Genomic DNA, 13,474 nt, shown 5'->3' on the forward strand with positions numbered 1-13,474 from the left:
CAAAAGGGCTGGTGAAAATTGGCAACTGTTTCCAGAGAACAGAAGTAAAAAATTGATTCTGGCTAAGTATGAGGAAGTTGTTAAAAAAAAACCCCTAATTACTTTCATAATGCCAGTTTATATTAAATAATTTTCCATAAAGGAAATGAAAAAAGATTTCAATAGCAACAGAGTAACTCCATCGTCCATCAATGCCAGCACAGAACAATTCATCCACAGAGATGAAACAATGATGCAGCTGAAAGACTAATATTGATGAATTGTCTTCTGTGTGGTTCATGTCACTTAAACAATGTTCTGATGCACCTTTGTCTACAAAAAGGTAAGACTTGGCAAAAGCCTGTGAGGTGCTGGAAAGGACAGAGTTTTAAGTCCCAACCTGCAGACCCTGCTCTGGATCTGCCCAGGAATGGACCAAAAGTGGCACAACCTTCCCCCAGGCACTGACCTGGAACATCTGCCGGACCTTCCTGCGGGGCAGGTTGACGTTGAGCTTGTGCATCAGCTGGTGGATCTCCTCGATGTTCAGCAGCCCATCCCCGTTCTTGTCGGCCTCCTCAAAGGTCTGCTTGACCCAGCTACAGACGTGTCAAGGACAGCTCCTCACGGAGAAGGGAGGCAGAGCACTGGGCAGGGCAGGGCCAGGACTCCAGCTCAGGAGAACACGGTCCTGCCCCAGCTCTGGGTTGGGGAATAACCCTTTCCCCCCCTCCCTGCCCTTGCTACATTTTCAGTCAAACGTTTAAAAGCAGAGCTGGTTTATGTCAATTATTTACATCTCGGTTCACAACAGCAGCCCCTTTGCACTCCCATTTCTGCTACTAGTTTCTCCTCTGAGAATGTACTCTGAAGTTCTCAAATGTTGCTGGGCTTGCTCTGATATCTTCTTCCACCTCTCCCTTCATCCTACTTGAACTTCACTGCCCAACCAGCCCCTTTCACCCCCTCCTTGCACACAGATCCCTCAGCACCTCTTGCTAAGCCCTTACACTGGCTGGAACTGGTACAGGGTCATTTGTGAGCAGTCTCCCAGCTGCCACATTTGATAAAGCAAACAGGACTCACAGTGATGTTTCACCAGGAGAGAAGATACAGCAAATATGAGCAGCTTGGGAAAGTGGTGGTTAAATATAGCAATCTGAGGACATGTGCAACAGAGCATGCAATGTAACCCCAGTGGATCTGTGCCTACTGTGGATCCGAATTAGCACTGAAAACATAAATTAAAAATGCCCACGGTGTATATATTCTCCAGAAGGAGACAACAAGTGACCACTGGAGATTTCTATGAGGCAGAAGAATAGAGAGGTTACAATTTTAATTAAGACAGCTTGGTCTGGGGATTTTTGGTTAGGGGGTTCTTTGTGTATAACAGTAGACAGCACTATTGTGAAAGAGAGCACATCAAGAAAATACTCAGTGGACATGAAGTTCATTTTCATTACTGGGCTACAACAAATATTCAAGGTTCTTTCAAGATTTGTGCTCCTGACAGTCAGTGCAGGTGGAGAAGACCACAGATATCTGACTTACACCAAGGGAAATGGAGATGGCCAGGAGTTACTGGTCAGTTTACTGAAAGAATCCCAGAACGTCGGGGTTTCACCTGTACCAGATTTCAGCTAGTACTGTCCTCAAACCAGTGTCTTCTAAGGGACCTTGCAAGTTGCAGCAGAAGAATAAAAGCACAGCTGGGCAAACAGAAGATGACAGAAATGCTGAAACCATCCTGGGGTCAGTATGTATTGAGATAACTAGAAATAACTGGTTTGACCCTTCAAGAAGAATTTCATTAAGAAAACGCAAGACTATCCCCTGACTTCAGCCCATGTTTTATCTCACATACAAGTGTCCGTGTCAAACCCGTTACTCAAGTTTCCACTGCGAGCAATGGGAGGGTTTTGGTCACCTAATAGGAGGTGAAAGGACACCCTACACTGGAGTCACTAAGAACCACACCAGGAATAGGGAATGAGGAGCTGGAGCCCCGGCTATCCAAGGATACTGGTCGTGTGTCCTCTGGCGCTTGGCGAGCGAGTCCTCGTCGCTTATCCCGGCCATCAAATACTTGAGCCCCGTGATCCAGGTGCGAGCCTCCTCGGGGTTGGAGGTGATCAGGTCCAGGGACTCCAGGTGGTTGCCGTGGTAAATGGTGAAGCAGCAGCTGGGGTCAAAGCTGCCCTCGGCGTGGCGGTGGAAGATTTCCGACTGCCGGCCCTCGGTGACTTTGTAAATGGAGTCGATGACAACTGTGGGGAGAAGGGGAAACAAAGATTGACGTGCTCAGAGGGCAGCCAACCTGCTTCTGATTTGAACAGTTCTGAATTATTCAGGCTAGGAGTCACTACCCTTTATTAATATTACATCTTCACATCCAAAAGCCCTCTCTGACTGGAAGGTTTTCCTCGCTTTGCCTGCGCCCAGTCCCAGCACAGCTCTGAGCGCTGCCTGTGACAGCACAGGGCTGAGGCGGCAGAAAGGGGAGCATGGGGAGACAGGCACCAAGTGCCTCCCATCCATCAGAGAACCCCTGCATGGCTCCAGAGGGACTGCTCCCATCACAGCCCTGCTCCCCACAGCAGGAACCCGGGATAGCCACGGCTGTGCTGGGACACGGCGGCTCCCGATGCCACGGCACCCAACGGTTCTTCAACAACACCCACTGGCCCACAAACACCACCTGCCACTGTCTGGAGCCTTCCCAACTGCTTGGTTTTAATCTCAAGGCTCCCTGACAGTTCTGATGAATTCTAGTCTTTATTGTATTCAATAAACCACTGATTTGCATTTCCAATTTAAGACAGTGCAGCAGGAACAGTTTCAATGAGAAATAATGCTACACAGTCACTCCAAGATGTAATAATGCCGGAAGAAAAGGATCACAGTTAGGATTAACAAACCTCAACCTAAACTCCTCCAGGTTTATTGAAATTTGTGATGTATACATTGAAAAGAGTTCAGTATAATTATCGAGGCCCTCTTTGGTTTGTTCAAAATTCATACAAACCTCTGGAAAATGCTCACATCTGACTGAACTACACTGGCCTTCCTTAATCCTCAGCTTTCAGGTGGCTAAACTCTGCCCACACTCTTGAAGGCTTTTATGTAACTATTAACATCACATTTAAAAGCAGCAACAAAAATAATTTATTTAATTATCCCTCTGTAATTCACATTCTATTCCGAACTGCCCCAGGAATCAACAGAAATAAGAGAAGTTTACTTTTTGCCTTCTCGCTTTTCCTGGAGGGTCTCCATCGGATGCAGGTCCTGTGCTCGTCCAGGTAGAAGAGCCGGACGAGCCCTTTGGTTCCACTCTTCAGCTTAACCATCTGAGTCCCAGACTGCATGACACTCATGCATCTTTCAACTGTGAAGCAGAGCAGAACAAAGTCAGCTGAATGGCCATCTAATTCCACTGATAACACGACTTACTTCCTGCACATCTGCCAAGCACACAACATTTTTGACTTGCACCATTAATGACAAACTGGTCAGTGCTGTGAGACATACAATTCCTTCTTCACTAACTTCTCCACACAGGAAAATGGAATAACTCATCTGTCAGAACACCTTCACAACAAAGGAAGCAAGGAAAACTTTACTGTATGCTGAGGAAAATATTTTATAGTTGTTTCATGCTTCTCATTTAAATTTTTTTATATTACTGTACACAGTACTGCAGTTTTAAACCCCAGCACTCCACAAATTTGGACTGGTGAGATCATCATTCAAACTCCTCATTTCTTTGGGCTCTATATCGTGGTTTTGATGTTGGCAGAGCTGCTCACAGAATTATACCCAGACAATCTCTCCCCCCCACACACATTCACACCCTCCCCATCCTGCTACCAGACTTCAAGCACAAGCTGTGATGACTCCCTTTTATCCACCCATCCCATCCGGAGGGTAAGGCTTTGTTTTTCTGTTTTGACTAAAATAAACCCATCACTTCCATTTCACTTCACATCTTCCCTCCTACAGCCTTCCAAACACTAGGATCAAGATAACATTTCCTCTTATCTCAGTATATATATCCATGCTCTTCAGTTACCTTCTCCTGGTTTTATCCATTCTCAGCCTCTCCTCATTTGGTATCACTCCAAATTCACCTCCTGGGTGATTTGTTTACACTCTGGCTGACTCCCAAATATACTCTCTGGGTCTGTCTTTATTTCTTATCACCCTTTCTTATCACTCTTCCTCTCTCCACCACTTCTCTCTTCGGTGCTCCTCAGTATCACAACAAAGACTAACTCATCCTCCCACTCCTCTCTGCCACAGCTGGGATTTATTCTCCCAGCTCCCAACACCTCTGACACATGTCACAGGCAGCTGGAGCAGCATCTAAACATTGGTCAGGCAAGGAATGAGCAGCCACTGTCACTGGAATGACCTGTCCTGGCTCCCTCACACACAGGGAGCCAGCAAAGCCAAACCCCACATCGAATAACTCCACCAGAAGCAGCGTTTTTCCAGAGTTGTCTTTCCGGGAGGAATGAGAGGATTCAGGTTGAGCTGGACAGAACCAAACTCTCCTGAAACCATCACATGAGTGCAATAAATGTGTCTTTTGTAATGTTCATAAATACATGGCATGCCCTGAACCACCACACAAACCCAATAGGTGAGTTTGGAAGTGCTTAAAGAGAAAGGTGACATAAGCCAGAAATAGATGCCAGACCACAGCTGATACCAAGCCAAGCCCCTCAAGATCTGAACAGGGGTTTGAGTCAAACATATTGGCTGTGGCAGTTTTAACTTCTATCTAACTGAAGATGCACAAAGGACCAGGAAGTCAAACCTTTACACCACGAGGGATGGACAAAATTAGTCTCTAAAACTTCCTACATCCATACCTACAGGCACAGCTTTCCTTGGCAGACCCAGCCTGTCCCTTTGGAACTCAGTTTAGATCAAGTTTGCCTTGGATTCCTTCCCAACAAGCAAACCAGACTTGTCCCCCAGCCCAGGATGAAGGCTCCCTGTACCCTGTGTGTGATACACAACTGGGACCTGCTCCACCAGCCTGGCACACCAACCACAGGCACCTTTGGATTTCACTAACAGGGATCACTTGCAACAGGGCTTTAGCTCAGTAAGAGGTTTAGCAACAAGCTACTCAACGTGGAAAATCTGCTTCTTTGCACCTAAGGCTAACAGTTATTAGCAAAATCTTACAAACCCAACTGATTCTCAAACAAGTCTCTATTAGAATCAGTTCAGTTGTCAGAGGAAAAAAAAAAACAAACTCTATTTTCACTAATATGCTGTTTAGGACAGCCAGCAAAGGCAGAAGGGAAAAGCCACATTCATTTAGTGGAAGAAAGGCAGAAAATGGGCCACACTCAGACAGTTAGAGCCGACAAAATCATGGGGGAAATAAAAAAAAAAAACAAACATAAAAGGCAATCCAGTTCCTTCTTCACCACATCAATTGCCTAAACATTTCTACATCACATTTGTAGTTGTTAGAGGTGCATTTCACTGTCATGCTTTCAGACAGACTTCAGAATCAAAAAGTTATATGGAATAGATTTCAAAACGCTTTTTTGCACAAATAGAGAAGAGCAGAAGGAACCCAGTTCCTGCCCAGGATCTCAACAGTCTCCACTTCTCAAACACCACACCTACATTAAGTTTAGTGCCCAAGGAACCACCACCTTTTCTGCTTGCACTTCCCCAATTCCATGGGAATAGCATCAGAACTCCAGCTTTAAAGAATAGTAAATGTGTAAGAGAGTTCAGTGCATCATCCCTGCCGTGGGGGTGTTAACAGCAAAGAATCCACGTTAAAGAACAGACTGAGGTAATGGAAATGCCACAGCAATCATGGGCCCACTGGATTTCAGCTCTGCAAACCATTTGCAAAACACCCCATCCTCCCCTTAAGGCTATTTATAAAATATAAGCACGCAAATAAAAAAGGTCTTTTTCAAATCTATTCTCAAAATGCTAATTCCAGTCTCGGCAGACACCGCACATTAGCATCTGAATCAGGGGAGGGTACTGAGCAGAGGCAGGGCAGAATAAAGCTCCAGAAGAGCAGTTCAGGGAGGCTTTCACTAAGAAATAGGGAAGCTGGTTCCAGAAAAACATCTGATCCTGTAGATAAACCAGGAATACAGAGTAAATGAAACAGCTATTCGATGGAGACGGATATCAAAATTTGAGGAAGCAAGACATGGCTCCCATTAGATGGTATTTTTCAAACACAAGGACTAGCTGTGCATTTTTTGCCCAATGCCTGAGAATTAAATTAAACTAGAACACAATGTAGTTTATGTTACAAGATCAAAGAAAATTAATCTGGAAGTTTATATAAAAAAATATCATTATGCATTGTATATGAAAGGTGTTCCTGCCCATGGCAGGGGGTTGGAACTGAATGGTCTTTAAGGACACTTCCAACCCAAACCATTCCATGATTCTGTGATGTTTAGAGCTTATGGTGGAAAAAATCTGAAAATTACAGTCACTTCTTTTTCCAGAGTTATGCAAACCTGACAGTCTAAAATCATCCCCACAGACATCCTGTAGTTTTGAAATACCCTCCCCAAATAACCATTTGAAGCTGACCAAACATGAATTCAAACAGCACTGTTTAATTTTTAGTTCAAGCAACAACAATCATTCCCAGCAGCACAAACATCTCCTTTTGAGGAGGAGCTGCTTCTCTATCAAAGTGCAAACCAGATACAAACCCATCTGTGCCAGCTCGACTTTCTCTGGAGTGGCCACGCTCCCCAGCACGTGGGAGACCCCTGAAGCCAGGAGGAAGGCCATGGAGCCCTGGGAAGTGGGGCTGTTCCTGGAATGCCACCCGTGGGGCAGGTGCTGTTTGCTCCACCTGGGCACGCTGCTCCTCACTGCTGAGTGACCCCACTGCTGCTGCAGTTCTGACTGCTCAAAAAGCACTAATCCGCCCCAAATGAGGCAGTGCTACCTTCCAGCTCGGCTCTAATCTATCCCCACACGCAAGCAGGGCCTTAATAACCAGGCTCAGCATCCTTCTCACAAGAACTTACACTGTGCTCACAGTTTAACTGCCTTTCCCAGTATTCCAGGGGTTGGCATTCATTGGATTTCATTCCCAACAGTCAGAGCTGTGTGGCTTCCCCACCACGCCTTTAGGATGTGCAGGACCCTTCAGTCACCACCAGAAGGGAAATGTTGAGAATTAAAACATTACCCTGAGCAGCATTTCAGCAAAGTGGAAATGCACTGTGCTCTGCAGGGCCCGGTCCAGCAGGGAACCCACAGCCACTGCCAGAAACCACCTTCACCAGGCTTAAACAAACATGGGGGGCACTTTGTCCTGCTATATTTTGGGGTTTAGCTATTCAAGAAAGCACTATTACCCAAGCATTAGCAGCAAAACTCTATTGCCAAGAGCCTACAGCAATGTCTGGATAGAACACAAATTTCTTACTGCTGTCCATAAATACAGTTTGTTTTTTTTCTTCCTATTATACTACTATACATTAAGAAATTAATATTTCAAAGTGCAACCAAATGACAAAAGGTTTGGTCTCATGTCTTGCTCTTATGGACTTAATGTTACAGCCATCTGACAAAACAAAAAGATTAAATAAGGTATAAAGAGCATTACCAAACACTGAGAAGTGTAATTATGAAAGAGGATGGAAACTGGATTTCTAAATGATATGCACTGACTGCATTAAGCTGACATTAAGCTTGAGGAGATAAAAGGAACCCGTAAAACACAGGAGTTACTTTTTCAACTGCAACATCAGCTCTTCTCCCCTGCATTCAGCATTTTGGGGTTTACTGTGTACTCTGCAAAGGGTTGTAAAGCACTGGCACAGGCTGCCCAGGGCAGTGGTGGAGTCACCATCCTCAGCAGAGTTCAAAAAACATCTGGATATGGCACTTGAGGACGTGGTTCAGTGGTGAACATGGTGGCAGTGCTGGGCTGATGGTTGGACTTCATGATCATCAAGGTCCTTCCCAAAAAAGCCCCCACCCCCTGAACTGGAGACCAGTACACAATTAAACTCTGGATCTGATCAAACCCTGGAACAAACACCAAGCCCCAGCATTCTCGGTTATTTGTGCTCTCCTCAACACCCTGCTTTGTATCATTCCCTCATCCTGAGCACACTAAGTTTGCCTTTACACTAATGCCATTAAAAGCCATTTAGTCCCCACCTCCAGCCCCAGAGAGCTCGTTTTATCTAAATCCCCCAGAAGAGCACTAATATCCAGCACTAATGTCAGCACAGGGCTGATTGCTGTGTTATGCAACAGCCAGAGGGCCCAGGAGGGCACAGAGGGCACATGCAGGTCCGGGGAATCCAGGGCCCCAGGCAGGACTGGCTTTAATAGCCACGGCTCATACTTTATGCCACATTTTAATTTGCTCTGCAGCAACTCTTCCAACCCTACGGAATTTTACATTAAGCTCCTTACGGTGGATTTAATCCTAATCTCTGGGAAGTCCACGGACATGAGATGGACAATCTCTCACACTTCTGCAAATCCCAAGAAAACCCTCAAAGAAGTCACAGAGCACCAGCAGAGACACCAAAGGCTGGTGCCAGGCCCAGCTGAAAAGGGCACATCTCAGCCCTGGAGATGCAGAGAAAGCAAACGAGGAACCAAACACAAACTGTGACTACCCAAACCAACCAGAATGGTGTGCAGGCAATGGAAATCACTGTGGAAAACAACTCATGCCTGGAAAGTCACTGGATAATATGCAAACAAAAAAGGGGTGAGGCTTAAAACAAAAGCATACAATACCCAGAAAGGGGAAACAACCCCAAACACAACCAAAATCTACCAGCATAGTTTCAACTCTTCCTAGATCTGAGAACTGTTTGGTGTTGCCTTTTTTTCTTCCAAAAAAAAACCCCAAAACCAAGCAGAAGTCATGTTTGAGTAACACATATTTCATCATAACTGCTCTTCCAGCCTCCCCTTTTGACATTGCTGGCTCAATGCTCCTGCCTATGATCAATAATTCATCTTATTTTCCCATTCAAGTGAGCAGTTTTTGCTCTTTGTCTCCTCCACAGCTGATCCCTGTCAATCCTTGGTTACTCCTGCCATGGGAGCACCCAGAGGCCCTTCCCAGATGGAGGTCCCCTCCTCTTTTGCACTTACAGATCAGAAAGGAATCAGGAGCATCCAAACAAAACCCTGGCACTACAGTATCATCCCAATAGAGTTGTAATGATCCTCACAAGTCGTGTTCCCTCAGTGAGGCTTTACAGAGTACTGTGCAACGCAGAGAATGTCTTGCCAGCACAGTGCCTCACTTACAGGGGCTGTGATCCCCTTTTTGGGAGCAACCCTTCAGTGTAGCAACTGAAGTCTGAGAGAACAGCCCCCAGAGACCAGGAATAATGGATATTTTCCACCTCTGCCCAAGGATGCCTTCCTTCTGCTAGCTCAGCAAACTTCCAGTTATTATCTTCAGGCAATTAGCCCAGGTTTCATCCCTTGTTCAGAACCAGCCCACATCAGAGCTGGTCACTGTGAGAGCTCTGGTGCCTCTGTAACGCAGCAGGACTGAGGGCTGTAAGTTTTCCATTCAGACCATGGAATTAGTCCTTTATCCACACTGAAAAGCTCAATCATTTAAGCACAGACATGGCCAGCTGCCAAAGTACATTGTCACATCAATGGGGCGAACAAGGAGTGCAGATTTATTAAGCAAACACAGTTAAGTTTGCACATCCTAATCCTCTTTATTTCGTGAGGATCCCGCAGCAGGGAAGGCACAGCAATTGATTATGACACTACAGAGCATGTGGAAAAGGCAGGAGACAGGAAGAAATGGAGAAGAGTTTCCACTGCCCCTGCCAAGAGGGGGAAGAGCAGCCAGGTGTGCAGGTGCTGCTGTGCCAGGCTCAGGAGGGGGACTCAGGATGGGCAGCACCCTCACCCTGCTGTAACCAGGCACAGGGAGAAGGAGGCACTGCTCTGGGGGGCTGTGGCCGTGTCTGCAAAGGGAACCCCTCAGCCAGGCAAGTGCTCAGGCACCAGAGGAGCAATCCCTCACTCCCAGGAGCTCCACTGAGCCACCTCTGCAGCACTGAGACAGCAGCTCAGCCTTTGATGCCTCCCAGAACTGACAGAGACCAACCAGTCTGGAAGGCAGACCGGGAGCTGTGCCTCTGGAAGCACAGGTGCAACACAGCTCTCTGTCTTCCAGAATCCCAGATCTGCCCTCTAAACAAATCAGTAAGTACATAAATAAGGATCATACACTGTGAAACAAACCTGTCTTGTTCTCGGCCTGCCTTTGTTGTACGTTACTACCCAGGGAAATAGAATTCCTACCACAGCATACTCAGCTGGGTCAGATCCCCTCATCCACCACATCCTCTCCAAATACACCGTTTCTTTATACCTCTCACCCCCTGCTTAACTTCTCCAATTTAACAAAAAAAATAGAAACAAACCCCACACAAAGACCCTTCCTAAAGTTTCTCCCTGTCCCCACACAGGAGACACACAGAGGATAAACCATCCCAGCTTCAGTGAGAACAGTCAATCCTGATGTCTGCAAATTTATGAGCAAACACCAGTGTGTGACAGCAACCTCAGCACCTGGACAGCAATCTCACCCCCCTGGGGAGGGGAACCAGTGACAGGGCACAAGAGCAGCTGGAGTTGCAGGGTGAAGAGGCACCCAGTGCCAGGACCTGGAGCTGGGCTGGAGGGAGCACTGCTTCCCCCTCGGGCTGCCAAACAAACCCACATCTGGGGCTCCATTAGACAGCAGGAGGAGGGGGGAAAAAGCAGAATAGAACGGAAGGTGGAGTTAATTAACCTTTAAAAGCAATGAATGTAGACTACATTGCCACAGATGATATGGAGTAATTTATTCACACTCCTCAGAAACAGTCATTTTGCTAAAGAAACATGTTTATCTATTCTATTCTAAGTTACCTCGGAGCAAGTCACCAACAGTGAGTCATCTGTGGGCAAACAATGAATTGACAGTCTCAAACACCAAAGTGATTTTATGACTGAAAATGATGATGTTTTGTGCAGCTGAGTTTCATGCTGATCAATGTTTCTATTGGTAACGTGCAAACACCTCCAAACCCATTATGTGTCGTGGTGCTGAGGGTATCGATAACCTGCCACAGCCCAGGCTCCAGCTCCTGTCCTACTGCCTGATTTCCTGTCTCTCACACAGAAACCCTCTTGTGGCATCTCAGAACTCTCATTGCAGCCATCCCAAAAGCATAGGGAGCAGCCCATGCTGCCAGGCCATCCTCCAAGGCATGAGCTTCTGCTGGAAAAGAGGAAAACCAAGCACACACATCTGCTGCAGCAAGCTCAGTGCTGGGAGGAGCTGGGAACCTTTCTTTCAGCCAGTTCTGTTCCCCAGCCCCTGGTTTCCCATGGCAGGGCCACCAGCCCAGCCCAGCATTCAGACTTCATCAAAGTGCTGCCAGAGGTACTTGAACATTTTTACATCTATGCCACATAGTTTCAGAAAGGCAACAGTTGTTCTTCAGCAACAACCTTTCCAGTTTCACACCAGCGTTCTGCAGAGCTACTGAAACAAGAGTAGATTGCATAAGCACCATAAAAAAAGGGGAACAGTAAGTAGTTAACAAGCACATAACCTAGTTGCTAACTGGTCCACTGTGCCCTTGGCTCTGCAGAACAGACTGGATGCCTCTCATGGAGCCCTCAGCATCCAGCTCCAGCATCCTCAGAACCCTCCCCGGGGCCATGGGAGGACGCTCTGGTCAGGCTGGCAGGTGAGACACTTCACACAGGGAACAACCCCAGGACACACCAAACCATCCCCAGACTTCACACCTCTCACAGCTGCCACGTGCACGTGCTAATTTATTGTCAGTGCATGTAATGCTGTGACAGATTTAAGCTATTGTTGGAATTAAACCTGTGCCAGACCAAGATCTCCCCAGGAAGAGATTGATGCCTTCGATACCCACTCAGACCATAATTCCTTTATATATCACTATTCCAGAGTCCACACTTAATTCTTGTTTTCCAGGTTCTTGGACAGCTGCAGATACATGAGCCCCAAAGCAGCACTAATAACAATATTGAACAGGCTGCTGTGATGGTCTCCGGGAATGAGCCCTGATGGATTTGGGGCTGTTTCTCAGCTTAGCTGTGCCAACTGCATCCCTGAGGTTCTGATAAAACACCAAAGAACTACAAAGCACCAGCAGATCCACAACCAAGGCAGGTCTGTGCTGTGCCCGCTGCGTCCCAGTGCCAATCCCTCCCCGAGCTCCAGCATTTCCCGCTCTCAGGGTCAGCAGCCACCCAGGAATTCACAGCCAAGCTGCTGGAGCTGCTGCTTCCTGGGAGAGCTCATTTGGAGCCGAGGCAGTGCCCACCTGTTCAGGTGTCCATTTATCCAGGTGTTATCCTGCAGCACCCTCAGGTACATTAATGTGCTTGGGGTGTGCTCCTGCCGGGATCAGTGTGGGTGCCAGAGGTGCAAACCCCAGCCTGCTCACGGGGCCAGGCACTCTGCCTGCTCCCCCATCCCACACGGGGACACGTCTGTGCCCACAGGACACAAGGCCGGGTCAGTGCTCGCGCCGTGCAGACCCAACACCACTGTGGTGGCACCAGCACAGCCACACCTGGGCACCAAGGACACCCAGGGGTGTCCCTGCAGCCCCACTGCCCTCCCCAGACAGGGATGGCACCGCCACTGACCGAGACAACCAACTGGATTGGGAATTGTTGGTGTTGGACCTGGGGAAGGAGAGGGACTGCAATGACCTGGAGCTGAATTCCACCATCAGAGTACCCCGGCACGGAATGTTGGTATCCACACACACACTGGCATGAGATTCAGAAGTTAAACCCGATGCTTTCCCCAGGCCTGTTCCACACCCCCTCCAGGAGCTGGCTGCTGTGAATTATTCAACGGGGCCATATCCATTACCTCCTGTGCCTCGGGAAGCAGATGGAGTAACACCTGCTCTCCTTTACCTGAGCATGGCCATCAAATCTTAATGCAGAGCTTGGGGTAACCAAAACCTCCACATAAGAACAGGGTTTGGCACTGCACCACACCAACTCCAACACAGGAGGCTCTTTCCTCAGGATCTACAAATAACTCACTTTTGCCTCAAACAGGCTCAATTTCTTACACAAAAGCTGTGTCTATTCCCAGTCACTTTGACTCAATAACAAGTATCAAATAAAATCAACAATGCCAGATACAAAGAAACACATCAATATATATCACTAACACTGCCCTGAATCTTTTTAACATTTTTTTATACTGGGCAAAATGATGTTTCAAAGCACAATCCATGACTTTTGGTGGCTTAATTTTACACTAGTTTGTTTGATTTTAAATTACAGATAATCATGTCATAAAAATGCCTTCTGAGCTACCCAATTTTGGCAACCCCGCACTTTGCCAAATAAGTTTTTTCTTTAAAAGCACATAACCCAATATCCTTAAGGATGAGCAAAATGCAAAAATTAA

The 13,474-nt window shown here is 46.9% G+C and overlaps 1 protein-coding gene across 5 annotated transcripts in view; it reads right to left on the reverse strand.

Annotated features, from left to right (window-relative positions):
- The window catches only part of PLCH1 (phospholipase C eta 1), a 90,956-nt gene that overhangs the window by 55,356 nt on the left and 22,126 nt on the right, over positions 1-13,474 (reverse strand). For all 5 annotated transcript variants that reach the window (XR_010432963.1, XM_064665684.1, XM_064665685.1 and 2 more), the window contains exons 3-5: positions 3,224-3,370; positions 2,006-2,249; positions 449-578 (exon numbers count right to left, since the gene is read on the reverse strand). Coding sequence is in view for 4 of the 5 variants with exons in the window: in XM_064665684.1 (XP_064521754.1) it covers positions 449-578; positions 2,006-2,249; positions 3,224-3,370 (521 nt within the window). In the remaining variant the exon portion in view is untranslated. The remainder of the gene's footprint in view (positions 1-448; positions 579-2,005; positions 2,250-3,223; positions 3,371-13,474) is intronic.

Source organism: Pseudopipra pipra, chromosome 10, assembly GCF_036250125.1.
Source record: "Pseudopipra pipra isolate bDixPip1 chromosome 10, bDixPip1.hap1, whole genome shotgun sequence".
In the NCBI taxonomy this organism is placed as follows: domain Eukaryota; kingdom Metazoa; phylum Chordata; class Aves; order Passeriformes; family Pipridae; genus Pseudopipra; species Pseudopipra pipra.